Genomic DNA, 15,448 nt, shown 5'->3' on the forward strand with positions numbered 1-15,448 from the left:
TCCTTTTAATGAAAAACAGCAAGCATTTAAATAAGCTTTTTTTTTACTTGATGCAGACATGTAAAAGCCCATGAAACTGCCTTTTGTAACTATGCCCAAGCAATTTTTGAACCTTTCTAAAATGCGGTCTCAAGACAATAGTATCTTATAGAAGTAGAGAAGAGTCCCAAATAGGTTTTTTCGATTATCATTACTGGTTTCTGCAGATGTATTTGTAGCTAGAGTGGATAAGGATCAACAATGAAAGGGAGCTATCATTTTGAGTGGCCCATTCAATTTTTCTTTGGTGGAATAGTTAACACTAAATAATTAATTGCTTCAGATAAAAGCATGCAAAACATTCTTTTAATTCTCCTAGCCCTAATCAGACTTTGAAAAAAAATGCAGAGAAGATTACAGGTAATCCTCAATTTACCACCAATCTCTTAATGACTGTTCAAGGTTACGATGGATGTGAAAAAAAGTTACTTATGACTCGTCCTCAAAATTATGACTGCCACACCATTCCCACAGTCATGTAATTTCATTTTGGGCATTTGGCAACTTGTGCACATTTACAACCTGTGGTCATGTGACCATGTTCTGTGACACTACAGTTTTCCAGCATAAAACTCACATTGGATAAAATGCTTTTATACTTATGACCACATGGTTTACTGAAATGACCACAGTAAGTCATTTAATAGACATCATAAAACTCTGCCTGGTCACGTTGTGCCTCAACCTACAATTGCAACAATTTACAACCAAAATTCTGGTCCCAATTGTGGTCATAAGTCAAGGACTACTTGTATTAGAATTATTTGGGTAAGTGCATTACTAAATCTATTTTTTCTATAAGGTAGCATTAAAAAAAAAGCTACAGCATTCTTCTACTTCATAGATGGCAAAGTGGAGTAGAGGTGAATTTTCCAGGTAGCAGTTGATTTCTCATTATGGAATAAATGGTGCAATTCAACTTTTCATGAAGAAGCTGTCCCTGAAGGATTTTACAAGACAACTACCAATTATCTCTTTCTTGGGAAATGGCTAGTTAGCTACAGATGCATTTGAAGAAAACTGCTTGTGTTGACCAATCTGAATATGATTTCAGGTTTGGATACAAACCTGAAACAGTTTTGGTCACATTTGTTGTTCCTCCTGGATTTTTCAGCAGCACCTGGTTCCTTAAGCATGAAATGTTGATGGGACAGCTCTATGGTTTGAGAAGTAAAAAGGCACTATTGCATTGCAATAACTCTGTTTCTAGCTCCAGGTTTGCTACAAAAAATAGCTACGGGAAATTCCTGTTCAACTTATTTATTTCACTGAATTCTGTTCCTTCCCTTTCCTACTTAACATATTTTGGGTACTTCTATCAACAAGTTTGGGACATGGTAACACTAATGTACTGTATCTCTATTCAATCTGAATCAGGAGTGCTAGACAGTTGCATAGTGGCAGTGATGGGTTAAATCAGCAGTTGATCCTGGTAAGACTGAAGTTCTGACTAGATCTGGAATTATGGAGATAATGTCTTCTATATGATTGCATGTCTGAATACATGAATGCAACTTTTGGATCCAAAGCTTTAAATGCGAGGAGCACATATGCACTTCAAGCTGATATGGTTGACATAAAACTTCATAAAGAAGGATAGCATGACTTTATTTATTCATTCCCTAATTGTTCATCATTCGTTAAACAAATATTTTCTTGTCCGGAATATTAGTTTTAAAACACATTTTTCATTCATTCAAATTAAACACAAAAACCCCGAAAACAAATCTGCCTAGATGGCCTTGGACTTATACTGTACCTTTTAGCCTTGCTATGAATACTACTTTTAAAATATAAATATTAATTAGCTGACACTAAATAAAATGAGTATCAACTAGTTATCCTTCATTGGGTTTTTAATTTTTCCAATCACTTTGTTATATAGAAGTGAAGAAAGTTTTAATTTATTATTTTAAAAGAAACATGGGAATATTAAAAATGTAATCCTTCCTAGGATTCTACCATTTCATGTTCACATCATACTGCTACATATATAATCCAGATATTAGCTGTAGAATTGAATTAAAATTACATTAAATTATTCCCCTAGTAATATGCGTGTTCATGAATATGAAATTCAAGTGGAGCATTAGAGAGTACCAGATATTCAAGCAGTTTCTTTTCCATATTTTATTGTTCCTTTTCTATTTTGAGTACACTGAATATTTGACTTGAAGCTGAAATATTGGATTTGAAGTACTAATCTATTATCTTAAATAAACAAACATAAATAGTTCTATTTTAGACTAAATTTGTACAGTAAAGTAAATCATAGAAGAAAATGCAGAATTTAAAATATTTATATACTTTCTTTTCCTTCAGAGTGTATATAAATGTGGATATGAGATAATAGCCACTATATCCTAGAAGGAAGTTCTCTGACTTGTTGATCTATATCCTTATTTTCTTCCAAGACAAGCCTGGAGAAAATGGTGTGGAGCATAACAACAAACTGAAAAGCTTCAAGTATATTAGGGATACTAATTTTTTTTCCTTTCTAGAAAAAGCTTAAAATGTTTCAATAGTATTCTTAACAAGCAACAAAATTAAGTGTTTGGTAAGAAAGAAATCCATTGATGTTTATGCAGCACTTTTTTCCTTTTAAAATGCATGAATATCATGAGGTCTCTCCATTAGGGGATGGATAAGAGACATATAGTCAACAAATATGTTGCAAAAGTTGGATTTTATATACAAACATCACAATTATATGTGGCCCTTGTATAACAACCACTTTTTAGTAATAATTTAAACTTATGATGGTGCTGGAAAAGTACTGGATATGTCTGGACCTCATGCTTATATTGGTGCATCATTCCCATGGTCATCGGATCACGACTCAGATGCTCAGTAATGTAATTCAGTTACAACATTGTAGCACCCCATGGTCATGTGATCATTGTTTACAACCTTTTTAGAAGCAAAGTCAATGAGGAAACTGTTAGGAAATCTCAAATGGTAACTATGTGAAGTCCTTGCAAACGACCCGCAACAGGTTTGCTTAACAATAGCAAGTGGAAGTGCTGTTGCTAAGCAGTACATCGTGTCATGTTGCGCTTTAAGACCACGTTACTTAGTGATGGACGTTCTTGTCCCTAAATCCATTCTTAAATGAGAACTACCTGTGTTTGCTGTGTATAAACTCTTACCACAAATTCCTTCTTATAAAAAGGAGATAACTATTATTACAGATACTTAAGAATAAAAGGAATTAGAACTTCAAATAATCACACAAGGCAATGTTTCCCAACTTTGGGAATTTCCAGGATGTGGACTTCCACTCCCAGAATTCTCACCAATGGTCATGTTAGCTGTACTGGTTGTGGAATTCTGGGGGTTCCACATTTCTGGAAATTCCCAAAGTTGGGAAACCCTGCCCTAAGGCAAAGATCAGGAGCATGACTAAAAGGAAAAAAAAAAGAGATATTAGTGAAAATATAAGCTACTACATGAGTATACTAGAAGTTTAAAGCTTCTATTTCCACTTTACATCAACATCTAAAGATATACAAATAGATAGCTGCTTCTACAACAGAGCAAATCCTTTCTTCCCTTCATGCATTGTATGTTCACCATGCAAATATAATCCAGGAGGCCAGGAAATCCTTTGATTTTAGAACTGTACAGAGAGATGCACAAAAGAATGTCCCATCATACTGTCATTCTGCTGGCAGATAGACAACACTAGATATCAACCAGAAGGCCATAATTTCATTCATTTAAACATCATTTTAAAATTCTAATTTGTGAACTAATCATGATTTGAGCAACCCCAGATATCCCAACTAGAATTTGTCAGGCAAGAAATAAGGGACAGCAAGTGAATCTAAGGCTTATATCTGCTCATGTTTGTAATGCTGACCCCCAGAGTTTAATATATGTTCTCACAATTTTTATTTTATTAGTAAATGTATAACATTTACAACAGTGTGCAGCAGCTGCCAAAAAAGCCAACACAGTTCTGGGCTGCATAAACAGAGGGATAGAATCAAGAACACGTGAAGTGTTAATACCATTTTATAATGCCTTGGTAAGGGCCACACTTAGAATATTGCATTCAGTTTTGGTCGCCACAATGTAAAAAAGATGTTGAGACTCTAGAAAGAGTGCAGAGAAGAGCAACAAAGATGATTACGGGACTGGAGGCTAAGACATATGAAGAACGGTTGCAGGAACTGGGTATGTCTAGTTTAATAAAAAGAAGGACTAGGGGAGACATGATAGCCGTGCTCCAATATCTCAGGGGCTGCCACAAAGAAGAGGGAGTCAAACTATCCTCCAAAGCACCTGAGGGTAGAACAAGAAGCAATGGGTGGAAACTACTCAAAGAGAGAAGCAACTTAGAACTAAGGAGAAATTTCCTGACAGTTAGAACAATTAATAAGTGGAACAACTTGCCTGCAGAAGTTGTGAATGCTCCAACACTGGAAATTTTTAAGAAAATGTTGGATAACCATTTGTCTGAAATGGTGTAGGGTTTCCTGCCTGGGCAGGGGGTTGGACTAGAAGACCTCCAAGGTCCCTTCCAACTCTGTTATTATTATTATTATAACATGAGACTCAGAACATATGAAACCAAATATTCTAAATCAACCTCCTTTTTCTAAATTCCACTCAGAAAGTATAGCTTGCCAAAAGATTGATAAATTAATAGCATAAATAAACAAATAAATAAATAATTTTATACTACCTTTATAAATACATAAATAGTGTTTTCCTCTACAATAAAGCATCTCATCAACAGCTAAAAAGGTAACCCAAAAAAAGGGACATTAGCTCAGGATACGGATATCTTTCTTATGAATAAAAATAAAATATAAATCCTACAAAAATCAGCAAAACATCTATTGTATTATCAAGTAAGACATGGGTGTCAAACTCGCCACGTCACGTGACCTTTGTGACGTTTTCCCCATTCACGGAGCTGGGGCAGGTATGGCCTGCACATGATGCATCCGGCCTGTGGGCTGCCCGTTTGACACCCCTGAAGTGATTATTTTCATATATAAATTTGTGCATGTGTGCTTTTCATTGTCCTTTCTCTAAAAAGCAGAAATCTCTCAGCAAAAGAATTATACCTGTTCCTGTGCCTCCAGATCTTTCTGTTGCAGCTTTTCTTCTGCAGATTGCACCTGATTGTGGTAACTTTCAATCTCATCTTGTAAACCCTGAAACAATATTAAAAAAAAATGCAATGTGTTTTTCCAGAATTACAAGTAAACAAAATAAAAGAAACTGTGCTTGCACCATTCAGGGATTTCTTAAGTTCCTTTGTGACAGTTACCCATGTAATAAAGTCTCCCCCTTCCACTCACTAAGCAGCCAGTTCCTTTCCAAAGCAGTCCTGGCAGGCCAATAATTGTATTAGCTAGAATAAGACATATAGTATTACTTTGCTGACAGAGAAAAAAATAATATAAAAACTCCTGCAAGCTCATGTTTATTCTTCTATAAGGATAACATTAGGCCAGTGGGACTAATTTACTGAGAATATAAAACAGCTTCCTGTGTTTTATAACTTAGGTGCCAAACTGAAATGCATCTATAACAAGAGATCCCAAGATTAATTGTTGTTCCCAATGAACAACAATGAATTGCATTCATTTTGCAATATGATTTAAACCTGTGAATACTGTGGATCTATTATCCATTTTCCATTCAACTATGCAGAACAGACTAGTCAGCAAATGCAGAATGTGATTCATTTGGGAACTCAAGACACATTAAAGCAAAACCTGTAAAGTGCAAAACTTCTAAACTGGCTCAAAGCAACTAAAATAACTCACAGTACAAATATTTAACCGAATCCTCTTCTATCTCTCTTAAACAATAATGGAATAGTATATGTTTAAATCATTTACAGGATGAATGGCAATTCAGATAAGATAAGAGGAGTACTTGTGATAGATCTTGCATAATTGTTTTAAAGTAATGCCAAGAGTTAACTTAAAACTATTAACAACGCTGTACAGCTTCAACTTCTTCTGATGCCAAAACGTTTAGTCAATAGTATAAGAGAGCTTCAGATCTCATCCGTTCTGTATTATTATGCACTGTACAAATAACAAAGCATGTATAATGGAAGTCCATCAAAAATGCATTGCAACATAACAGCCTAAATTGATTGCTAAGAGAAAGATTTGCTGTGTCTTTTCTTGTCCCTTCATCTTGAAATTGTTTTTCACTATATTATACCAAAAAAAAAAAAAGGGGGGGGGAAGACTCTTGAATGTAAATTTTGTATTATGTGAGCAGGCTTATGCCTGTGAGGGGATAAAGCAACATGATATCCACAGGCACCTTCTGTTCTGTCTACAAAGTACTTTGGTATTATCCGCAATTTATTTTATGTGAAGGAAGACTTCAAAGTAATGAGCTAACCCTCCATGCTGTCTGCCATCTTTATTCCACAGAATGCCTCTGGCTCCCATGAGACTCAGAGAAATTCTTCAGAAATAAAGGCTAGGAGTGGCTGGAGGCACACTCTTGCTTTTAAGTTCTCCTGGCCAGCTGGGAGGCAGAGGGAAGGAAAAGACTCCTAGCATTGAGGGTGCCTTAAAAAGGAGAAAGATTTAAAGATGACAGCAAGGCAGGGGAACAAATGGAACTAGGAGAGAATGGAGAGAAAGCATTTACTCTATTTGGGTTGTGATGAAACCATATATTGTCATAATGACTAATTAACAGGAGGTTAAAGACTAATTCAGATGTTTGTGGTGAGGTTCAGATCCCACTTCTTCTTTATTCATGTTCTAAAAACTAATTTATTTATTTTTACTTACCGGTATCTTTTTGCATTATGATTTTTTTTTAAAATTTAGATGTTTGTGACATGGTGAACAGAAATGGCAAAGCAGCACATTTAGAAATCAGTGCCTACTGCCTACCATGTCTGACACGTTATTCAAAATTCCAAATGCTCCCACCAATGAGAAAAAGCTGTCAAGAAGCACATGCAATAGATTTCAATTTTATACATTGTGCTGTACGTCAAATCCAACCTTTTAAAATGAGCTTTTGGCTCCCTCTGGCAAGTACTTCTAAGATAGTACTTTCTAAATAATTTGCATTATGGAGAAAAGAACATGTATAAAATTAATTGCAACAATTTGGACCTTTTCAAACCCAATCTAATTAAATTAGCTATACTTACATTTTTGAAATTAATGGAATAATTAAAAAAGGGTTACCAGGTTTATCTGGTCTCACTGAATCTTACTTAATCAAAATGATTTCCTATCTAGATCTTTTCTGTTGGGGCTGACACTCATTGGTTATAGTCTTCTATAATTTTTTTCTCTTTCTTTCTGGACAAGATGGACAACATTCAACAAAGTTAATTTATCATGGGTCTTCAAACTATACACTGAGGTCATTATCAATCCAAACAGATGAAGGGAATGAATAAGGAATAAGGGTTGACATTCTGATCCTTAATATCAAGGGACACTGAAACCAACATTTTAAAAATCTTGTACTGATAGTCTTCAATTACAATGGTTCATATAATGATCATTCGAAGTTACATCACTAAAAAAAAAGTAACTTATGAAACTTTTTTCACTCTTATGACCACTGCATCATGGTTACGTGATCAGTCAGAAACTTGGCAACTGTCTCATATTTATGACGGTTGCAGTGTCTCATGGTCATGTGATCACTTTTGTAACTTTCTGACAAGTAAAGTCAATGGGGAAACCAGGTTCACTTAACTGTGTCATAATTCAACAAGTGCAGTGATTCACTTAACAAGTGTGGCAAAAAAGATCGTAAAATGAGGCACAACTCACTTAACAACTGTTTTGCTTAGCAACAGAAATGTTGTGTTCAATTGTGTGGTAAGTTGAAGACTCCCTGTATTTGCATTAATTTCAAAGCAACAAACTTCTCCCCTCTCCTCTAAATCTCATTACAAAATGATGGGTGTGTTCTGAACTCTTTTTTAGGCTTGTGCCTAAGCCTACTGCTATTTAAAAATCTAGTGAAACCTATATTTATCTAGCTCCCTGATAAGAACAGAAGGACAAGGACCACTGTATAATGACTTCTATTTAAGGAGGGTAATTCCATGCTACAAATCAAACTGAAATGCTATTTCCAATTGTGCAACAGTGGTGTAACGTACCATTTGTTCTTTTATGATGTGGATTGGGGCGATTGTTAGTGAGGATGGTTTTGCTCTGAATCAGGATTTATCATCAGAATTATTAGATTGGATGATTACACCTCTTTTGTGAAGCTACATGAGAAAACTGACAATAGATGCTTCAAAAGTAGAAACTGTAGAAAGCAATGGCAGAAAATGTGGGTTTTAATTGCACAAATATTACATTTTATTATTTTAATTTGCAGTATCAGTGAGATCAGTCGAGCATACTCATGCCATCTCACTCTTAATAAATATGTACCCAATTTTGGAATATTTGTGGTTTTAAAAGTTAATAGAAACACTGTTGTGCAAGCTATTAAAATACTCAGTTGAAGACAAAACTTCCTGTGTTATTGTAAAGTGAGAAGAACGTCAGTGTTCTGTATTGACAGTAAATCAGTTTGCAATGTTTAGATTATTATATATGTTTCTTTCACCACTTCTCTTTACACAAATGAAAGATAAACATTATGAAGGGAAAAAAAGAAAGAAAGCTGTGAACATCAAAGGCCTCTCCCTTTCCCACACCAATCTGCCAACTAACCAAACTTTCCAGTCAGAGCTATAATAAAATAACAAGTTCACATGATGTTCAAATGATTAGTTTCTAAATGTGATCCCACTCATGAATTACCAATTCAGTAATGCTGGATCTTATGACTTCTGCATAGGACCCTTTCTTATATTTATTAATTTGAATCTTGCTTTTTATTTGGGCAGAGGGCTCCCTATTCTTATTTTCTCTTGCTACAAACCTTTGAGGTTCTTTAAAACTGAGTGATCCATAATCATCCAGTGAGATTCTGCAGTAAGGGTGGACAAGACCTGGGGTGTCTCCACTCCCCAATCCTAGTACCGTGTCTTCATTACATGATTGTCACTAGCCAATCAGCGAACAATATGGATACTTCAAATTTTTGAGAGCGAATCCGATAGGAAAATATAAAAATATGTTTTTATCAACAAGCCTATACTGATGCCAAATTTTCATTGCAAACATTCTTCCGAGTCAGAGTGGCCTCTAAAATCAACAACAAAGTACCAGATTTAAGCTGGAAAATAATGATGAGAATATTTAAAATTGTACCATGTTTTTTTTCTTCTTCCATTTTTGAAAGTTACTTGGGCACATGTGTTGGAATCAACCTATGTGAACACCCTCAGTATCAATGAAACTATCTATCTGAGAGTAATTCACATAGCAAAATATTAAGAGTGGTGTTTTTTTCACACAAGGCCAGCTGCTTTGTATGAGTGGCTTATTTCTGTTATCACTTAGAAAGTTCCTACATATTTGCTACATTGTAAAGGCTAGGTGATGAAATGAAAATTTATAAATAAATGGCATCTGAGCCTTTTCTTACCAAATCAACTGTTACATGAGACTGAATCATTGATGCCTTTTCTTCTACATATAAGAGGTATATTTAATAGTAAATATTGTCAGGCAACAGCAACAATAATAGACACCTTATACAAATTCATTTGGAATCCATATTTATTCTGTCCAAGAAAAAGTTGTCTTCACCTGCTAAAAAGCCACCTTTCTTCAAAACAGTGAATTTGATTTCCCTAATTATCTAAATTCTGTACTTAAAAAAACCTATTAAATAATTAACGTTTTGGGATGCAATGAATGTTTGCTATTTCAGTTATTTCAAGTGACTTATGAAGAGGTTTGCTGTGAAAAGTTATATTATAGCTGACCTTTGAACAAGGAAGTATTATGTTTTGTTTTTTTATTCAGGTGCCCCATGTCTCATCTCATCCCATGAAAGTTACTTAAAAATCAGATAAGGTCTACTATAACAATGTGAGTGCATTATGGAAGAGGCAGTTTATTTGATTTATTGATACAAGGGAAAAAGATACATAATGTACTTTAGAAATGTGTTACTTTAACCTAAAGCTGAATGAAAAAAAAATTCTTATAATCTTGTCATCAAGGTCACTTGACAAAGCTTTCTAATTTTTTTTCTCTATTTAGAAGAACATGTCTTATGATTGATCCCTTGACCTGCAATTATCAAGGATTTTTAAAAAATATTATGATTAAATAAGGCAGGCAATGTTTTTAGGGTATGTACCCAGCAGTAATTTTTATTAAAATTTTGTAAACATGAACTATATCAGAGCTGATTTTATTTATTCATATTTTATCAACATATGCTTCCATATGGTTACATACAAACTTTTTCATGAAGAAATCTTATGGTGACATTATTTAAGTGGGTAGGCCTAGGATTCGGGGAGGGGGGGAGAATTCAAGAGTTTTGTTTTCCTAAAATAATAGAAAGGTATACCTTTGTTTCTTGGTGTCTGCCTATAAAATTTGGGAACAGGATTTCCGGGGCCTACAATAGAGATGACTTAGAAGCCGTGTTGCTTCCTTATGACATAAAGACTCTAGAAGTACATGACTCAAAAACCTCAGCAATTGAGCAATCCTAAGTGATTTTCATGGGTTATGTAGATAATTTGAATCCATATTGAATCTTTTAAAATGATTTTACCAGATGTTTACCACAGAAAAAAATATCATGGAAAAGTTTTCCAAAAGTAGTATGAAGTATACACTAGAATAGAATAGAATAGAATAGAATAGAATAGAATACAATAGAATAGAATAGAATAGAATTTTATTGGCCAAGTGTGATTGGACACACAAGGAATTTGTCTTGGTGCATATGCTCTCAGGGGACATAAAAGAAAAGATACGTTCATCAAGGTACAACATTTACAACACAATTGATGGTCAATATATCAATATAAATCATAAGGATTGCCAGCAACAAGTTATAGTCATACAGTCATAAGTGGAAAGAGATTGGTGATGGGAACTACGAAACGATTAATAGTAGTGCAGATTCAGTAAATAGTCTGACAGTGTTGAGGGAATTATGTTGAGGGAATTATACTCTACTATTCTAGAATATACTAGAATAGTAGAGTATACATTACTAGACAATTCAAGAAAAATTCTCGTACCACTAGTGAAAGAAGTCTTGTAATATAGCAACCTGCACCTTAATGCCCTATGAAAATGTTTACCTTTGTGTGCAGTTAAAATGCAGCACTACGGCTATTTGGAGCTCATTTATCAAATGGTTAGGAACTATGCTTTTATTCATAAAGTGATATTTTGATGAAGGTGTGCATAAGATTTTTATATGCATTGTTATAAATAAAATTAAGGTAACAGGAAGAATGAATAGTTTTGATACAGAAATGTTATAACATCCACTCATACTGCATATTCAGTTACCTCTTTACAAAGCCACCTATTTGTGAAAGAAATTTGAAAAACTAATTCTTGTAACAATCGATTTATCTTAGAGGACTTGTTATAAGGCAATTTTACAAGCCTGCAATCTTGTAATGGATCAAGTAACTTGAGGTGGAAAACAACTTTACTAAGAACTCTGCAAAGATTATTGTAATAGTTGAATCTTGTATCCGTATCCCAATTTTCTTATGAGATGCTTAGAGCAGCATCATATTCTTATAGTTCTACAAGGGAGGCGAAGCTCCAAGAATAATAATAATAATAATAATAATAATAATAATAATAATAATAATAATAATAATAATAATAATAATAATAATAATAATAATAATGTTTTAATTTGTATACATACACCATAATTAAAATAACCCTTAAAAAACTGATTCAAATATGCCAAAAATTTAAAATAACATTACACCCCATACAAATTACAAAAGTTAAAACCCACAATTAAAATTTAAAATTTAAAATCAGGCCAGTCCAGCCATATGAAATAAATAGGTTTTAAGTTCGCGGCGAAAGGTCCTAAGGTCAGGTAGTTGTCGGAGCCCGAGGGGAAGCTCGTTCCACAGGGTAGGAGCCCCCACAGAGAAGGCCCTCCCCCTGGGGGCCACCAGTCGACATTGTTTGGCTGACGGCACCCTGAGGAGTCCCTCTCTGTGGGAACGCTGGGAGATAGAGGCCGGCAGTAGGCGGTCCCGTAAGTAACCTGGTCCTAAGCCATGGAGCGCTTTAAAGGTGGTAACCAATACCTTGAAGCGCACCCGGAAAACAACAGGTAGCCAGTGCAGTCTGCACAGGATAGGTGTTACATGGGAGCTCCGAACCGCTCCCTCAATAACCCGCGCAGCTGCATTCTGGACTAGCTGAAGTCTCCGGGTGCTCTTCAAGGGGAGCCCCATGTAGAGAGCATTGCAGTAGTCCAGACGAGAGGTAACGAGAGCATGAGTGACCGTGCATAGGGCATCCCGGTCCAGGAAGGGACGCAACTGGCGGATCAGGCGAACCTGATAAAAAGCTCTCCTGGAGAAAGAAAAAGACTGTCTCAAGTCTGTCTGGCAACTTCTTATCAATTAAAATTCTGAATTTTCCTTCCCTCCCTAGAAATTCAAGACTGTAGGTATCATTCCTGTTGCGATATGTGAACTGTATCAATAGTTTTGACAGGATGTGGACTAACATTACAAATCAACTTATAAATGAACTATCTTTATAAGGAGGTATCATTAGTTATTTTTCAAGAGCCATGCAAAAATGTCCCAATGAGATATGATATTATTCCATTGGTTAAATTGAACATCAATTTGCTGTGGTATGTCTGATTTTTGTTGGAAGTCACATTTTAGCTGTTTGCTTTCCTATTCCAATTATGATGAAAATTGATCCCACCAAGTTGGAGTTTCATTTCCAAAGCTAACGAGAGTGTTGGCTGAGGATGGCAGCTTTTGGACATGAAAGCAGGGGAGGAAAGACTCCCTTTTTCTGTACTGCTGTTTTAATGAGAATCATCCCAGTGTAATTGATGATTTTAAAAAAAGGAATGCAACCACAAACAATACACTGTGTATCCTACATAGTACAAATTTAGAAATCATTATCTATCCCAGTTGACTATACCAATTATCATCATAATTCCTCACTTGTTTTGGATAACAGCACTTATAGACATAAAGGTAAAAGCACATCTGACAATACAATTGAGTGTGTCCAGAGATATTTCATGAGAAGTTCTCCACTCCTCTACTCGCAACAGAATCCCATATGCCACCAGACCTGAAATTTTGGGCTTAGATAATTTAGAACTATGCCGCTTTCAATCTGACCTTAGCATAGTACATAAATTATCTGCTACAATGTCCAACCTGTCAATGAATACTTCAGCTTCAACCACAACAATACAGGAGCACACAATAGATACAAACTTAAGGTAAACCGCTCCAAACTCTATTGCAGAAAATATGACTTCAGCAACAGAATGATCAATGCCTGAAATGCACTACCTGAATCTATGATTTCTTCCCCTACCCCCAAAACTTTAACCTTAGACTGACTACTGTTGACCTCACCCAATTCCTAAGAGGTCTGTAAGGGGCGTTCTTAAGTGCACCAACATGCCTACCGTTCCTGTCCTAATGTCCCTTTTTATTCATATCCATTTCATGTATTCATAATCACGTTTATACTTTTATCTGTAATTTTATATATGCTTGAAAAAAACTAACAAACAAGCATGGCTTAGGGACCGCCTGCTGTTACCGCATGCCTCCCACCGACCCGTACGCTCTCACAGAGAGGGACTTCTCAGGGTGCCGTCCGCCAAGCAATGTCGGCTGGCGGCCCCCAGGGGAAGGTCCTTCTCTGTGGGGGCTCCCACACTCTGGAACGAGCTTCCCCCGGGTTTACGCCAAATACCTGACCTTCGGACCTTCCGCCGCGAACTGAAGACACATCTTTTCATTCGCGCGGGGCTGGCTTAAATTTTATCGATTTTAAATTTTATCGATTTTAAATTTTTTAATATTAATTTTAATGGGGTTTTAGTTTTATATATTTTAAAGTTTTTTAGGCCAATTATAAAATAAGTTTTTTAATTTGTATTTTAAATTGTATATTGTATTGTTTGTTTTTACTTTTGGCTGTACACCACCCTGAGTCCTTCGGGAGAAGGGCAGTATAAAAATCGAATAAATAATAATAAATAATAATAATAAAAAACAAAGGTTTTTCCTGTCTAATCGTGTCCAACACTGATCATCTCTATTTCCTAGCTGAGAGAACCAGCATTGTCCAAAGATATTTTCTGTGGTAATGTGGCTGGCATGACTATACACCAAGGCATATGCAACATTGTTATGTTTCCATCAAAATGATACCTATTTATCTGTTTGCAGTTGCATACTTAAACTGCTAGATTGGCAGGAGCTGGGGCAAGAACGGGTTACTCATCACATTGTACTTGGGTCTCAATTACCAACCTTCTGATTGATAAACCCTGTGTTTTAACCGCTAGGATAATGTGTCCCCTACTATAGATATAGGCATCAAATAACATAACTTCTCTAGAGAAACATACTCCAGCAAGAGTTTTCTTTCCTTTGATTGTACAATTGAGACCCTTCATTGTATAAATCTACAATGGGCCATCTCTTTAGTGCAGATTTGATTTGTCTGGAACAAAAACAAAATCACCACCAAAGAACAAAAGCAGAGCTATAACACCACCTACTAAGGCTTAGATTAGGGTTCACAAAAATATATTGCTACTGCATTGGAAAAACCCTAAGGAAACGTTGACTATGCTTGGGAATTATTAGAATTACTGCTAAAAAGGAGAGGAAATATTTTACGATAACATTAATTGGTTTGACATGATGGTGCTTGTAAAATGTTTGCAGATTAATTCACAGAAAAATCCCTTTGTCTCACAATGGCTTTAGCAAAGTAACTACGTGGATAAAAATTAATTCTGTGAAAAACCAGAGTAATCAAAACTATTTACACCACATCTTGACTAGAAATATCTTCCATCTTTCTTCACAAAATTGTTAATGTGTTTTTTTTTATTTTTCCAGTCTAAAATTATTTGTGTTTATTTACCCAAGAGACTGAGCATACATACTTGTTAACATTTCACTAAGAGTCAGTGACATGTATTTCATAGAATTAAAATGACAAAGCAAACAAGTTTCAGGGAGAACTGATTAAGTGAAGAATTCTGTCCAATATAATGAGCTTGGTAAACAGAAATAATTAGCTCTCTATATTTGTAAAAAACAAAACAAAACACACAAGCAAGAATTCAGAACTGCTTCAGAAGTTTCATATTTTCACTTTTAAAGAAAGGATGATTTCAACCAGATAATCAATTTGACTTTTTAGAACAAAACTGATTTCAGTCCCCACTCTGGGTGTTTGGAGCCACCTTGGGGAACTTCTAAATGTCAGCTAGTTGCTGACATTTCCTGCCTCTTTGT

At 35.3% G+C, this 15,448-nt stretch overlaps 1 protein-coding gene across 8 annotated transcripts in view; it reads right to left on the reverse strand.

The window, feature by feature from the left end:
- Positions 1–15,448, reverse strand: part of CEP112 (centrosomal protein 112) — a 292,963-nt gene that overhangs the window by 31,384 nt on the left and 246,131 nt on the right. For all 8 annotated transcript variants that reach the window (XR_009153592.1, XM_058170477.1, XM_058170478.1 and 5 more), the window contains one exon: positions 5,118–5,207. Coding sequence is in view for 7 of the 8 variants with exons in the window: in XM_058170477.1 (XP_058026460.1) it covers positions 5,118–5,207 (90 nt within the window). In the remaining variant the exon portion in view is untranslated. The remainder of the gene's footprint in view (positions 1–5,117; positions 5,208–15,448) is intronic.

The sequence above is a fragment of the Ahaetulla prasina genome, chromosome 2, assembly GCF_028640845.1.
Source record: "Ahaetulla prasina isolate Xishuangbanna chromosome 2, ASM2864084v1, whole genome shotgun sequence".
NCBI lineage: Eukaryota > Metazoa > Chordata > Lepidosauria > Squamata > Colubridae > Ahaetulla > Ahaetulla prasina.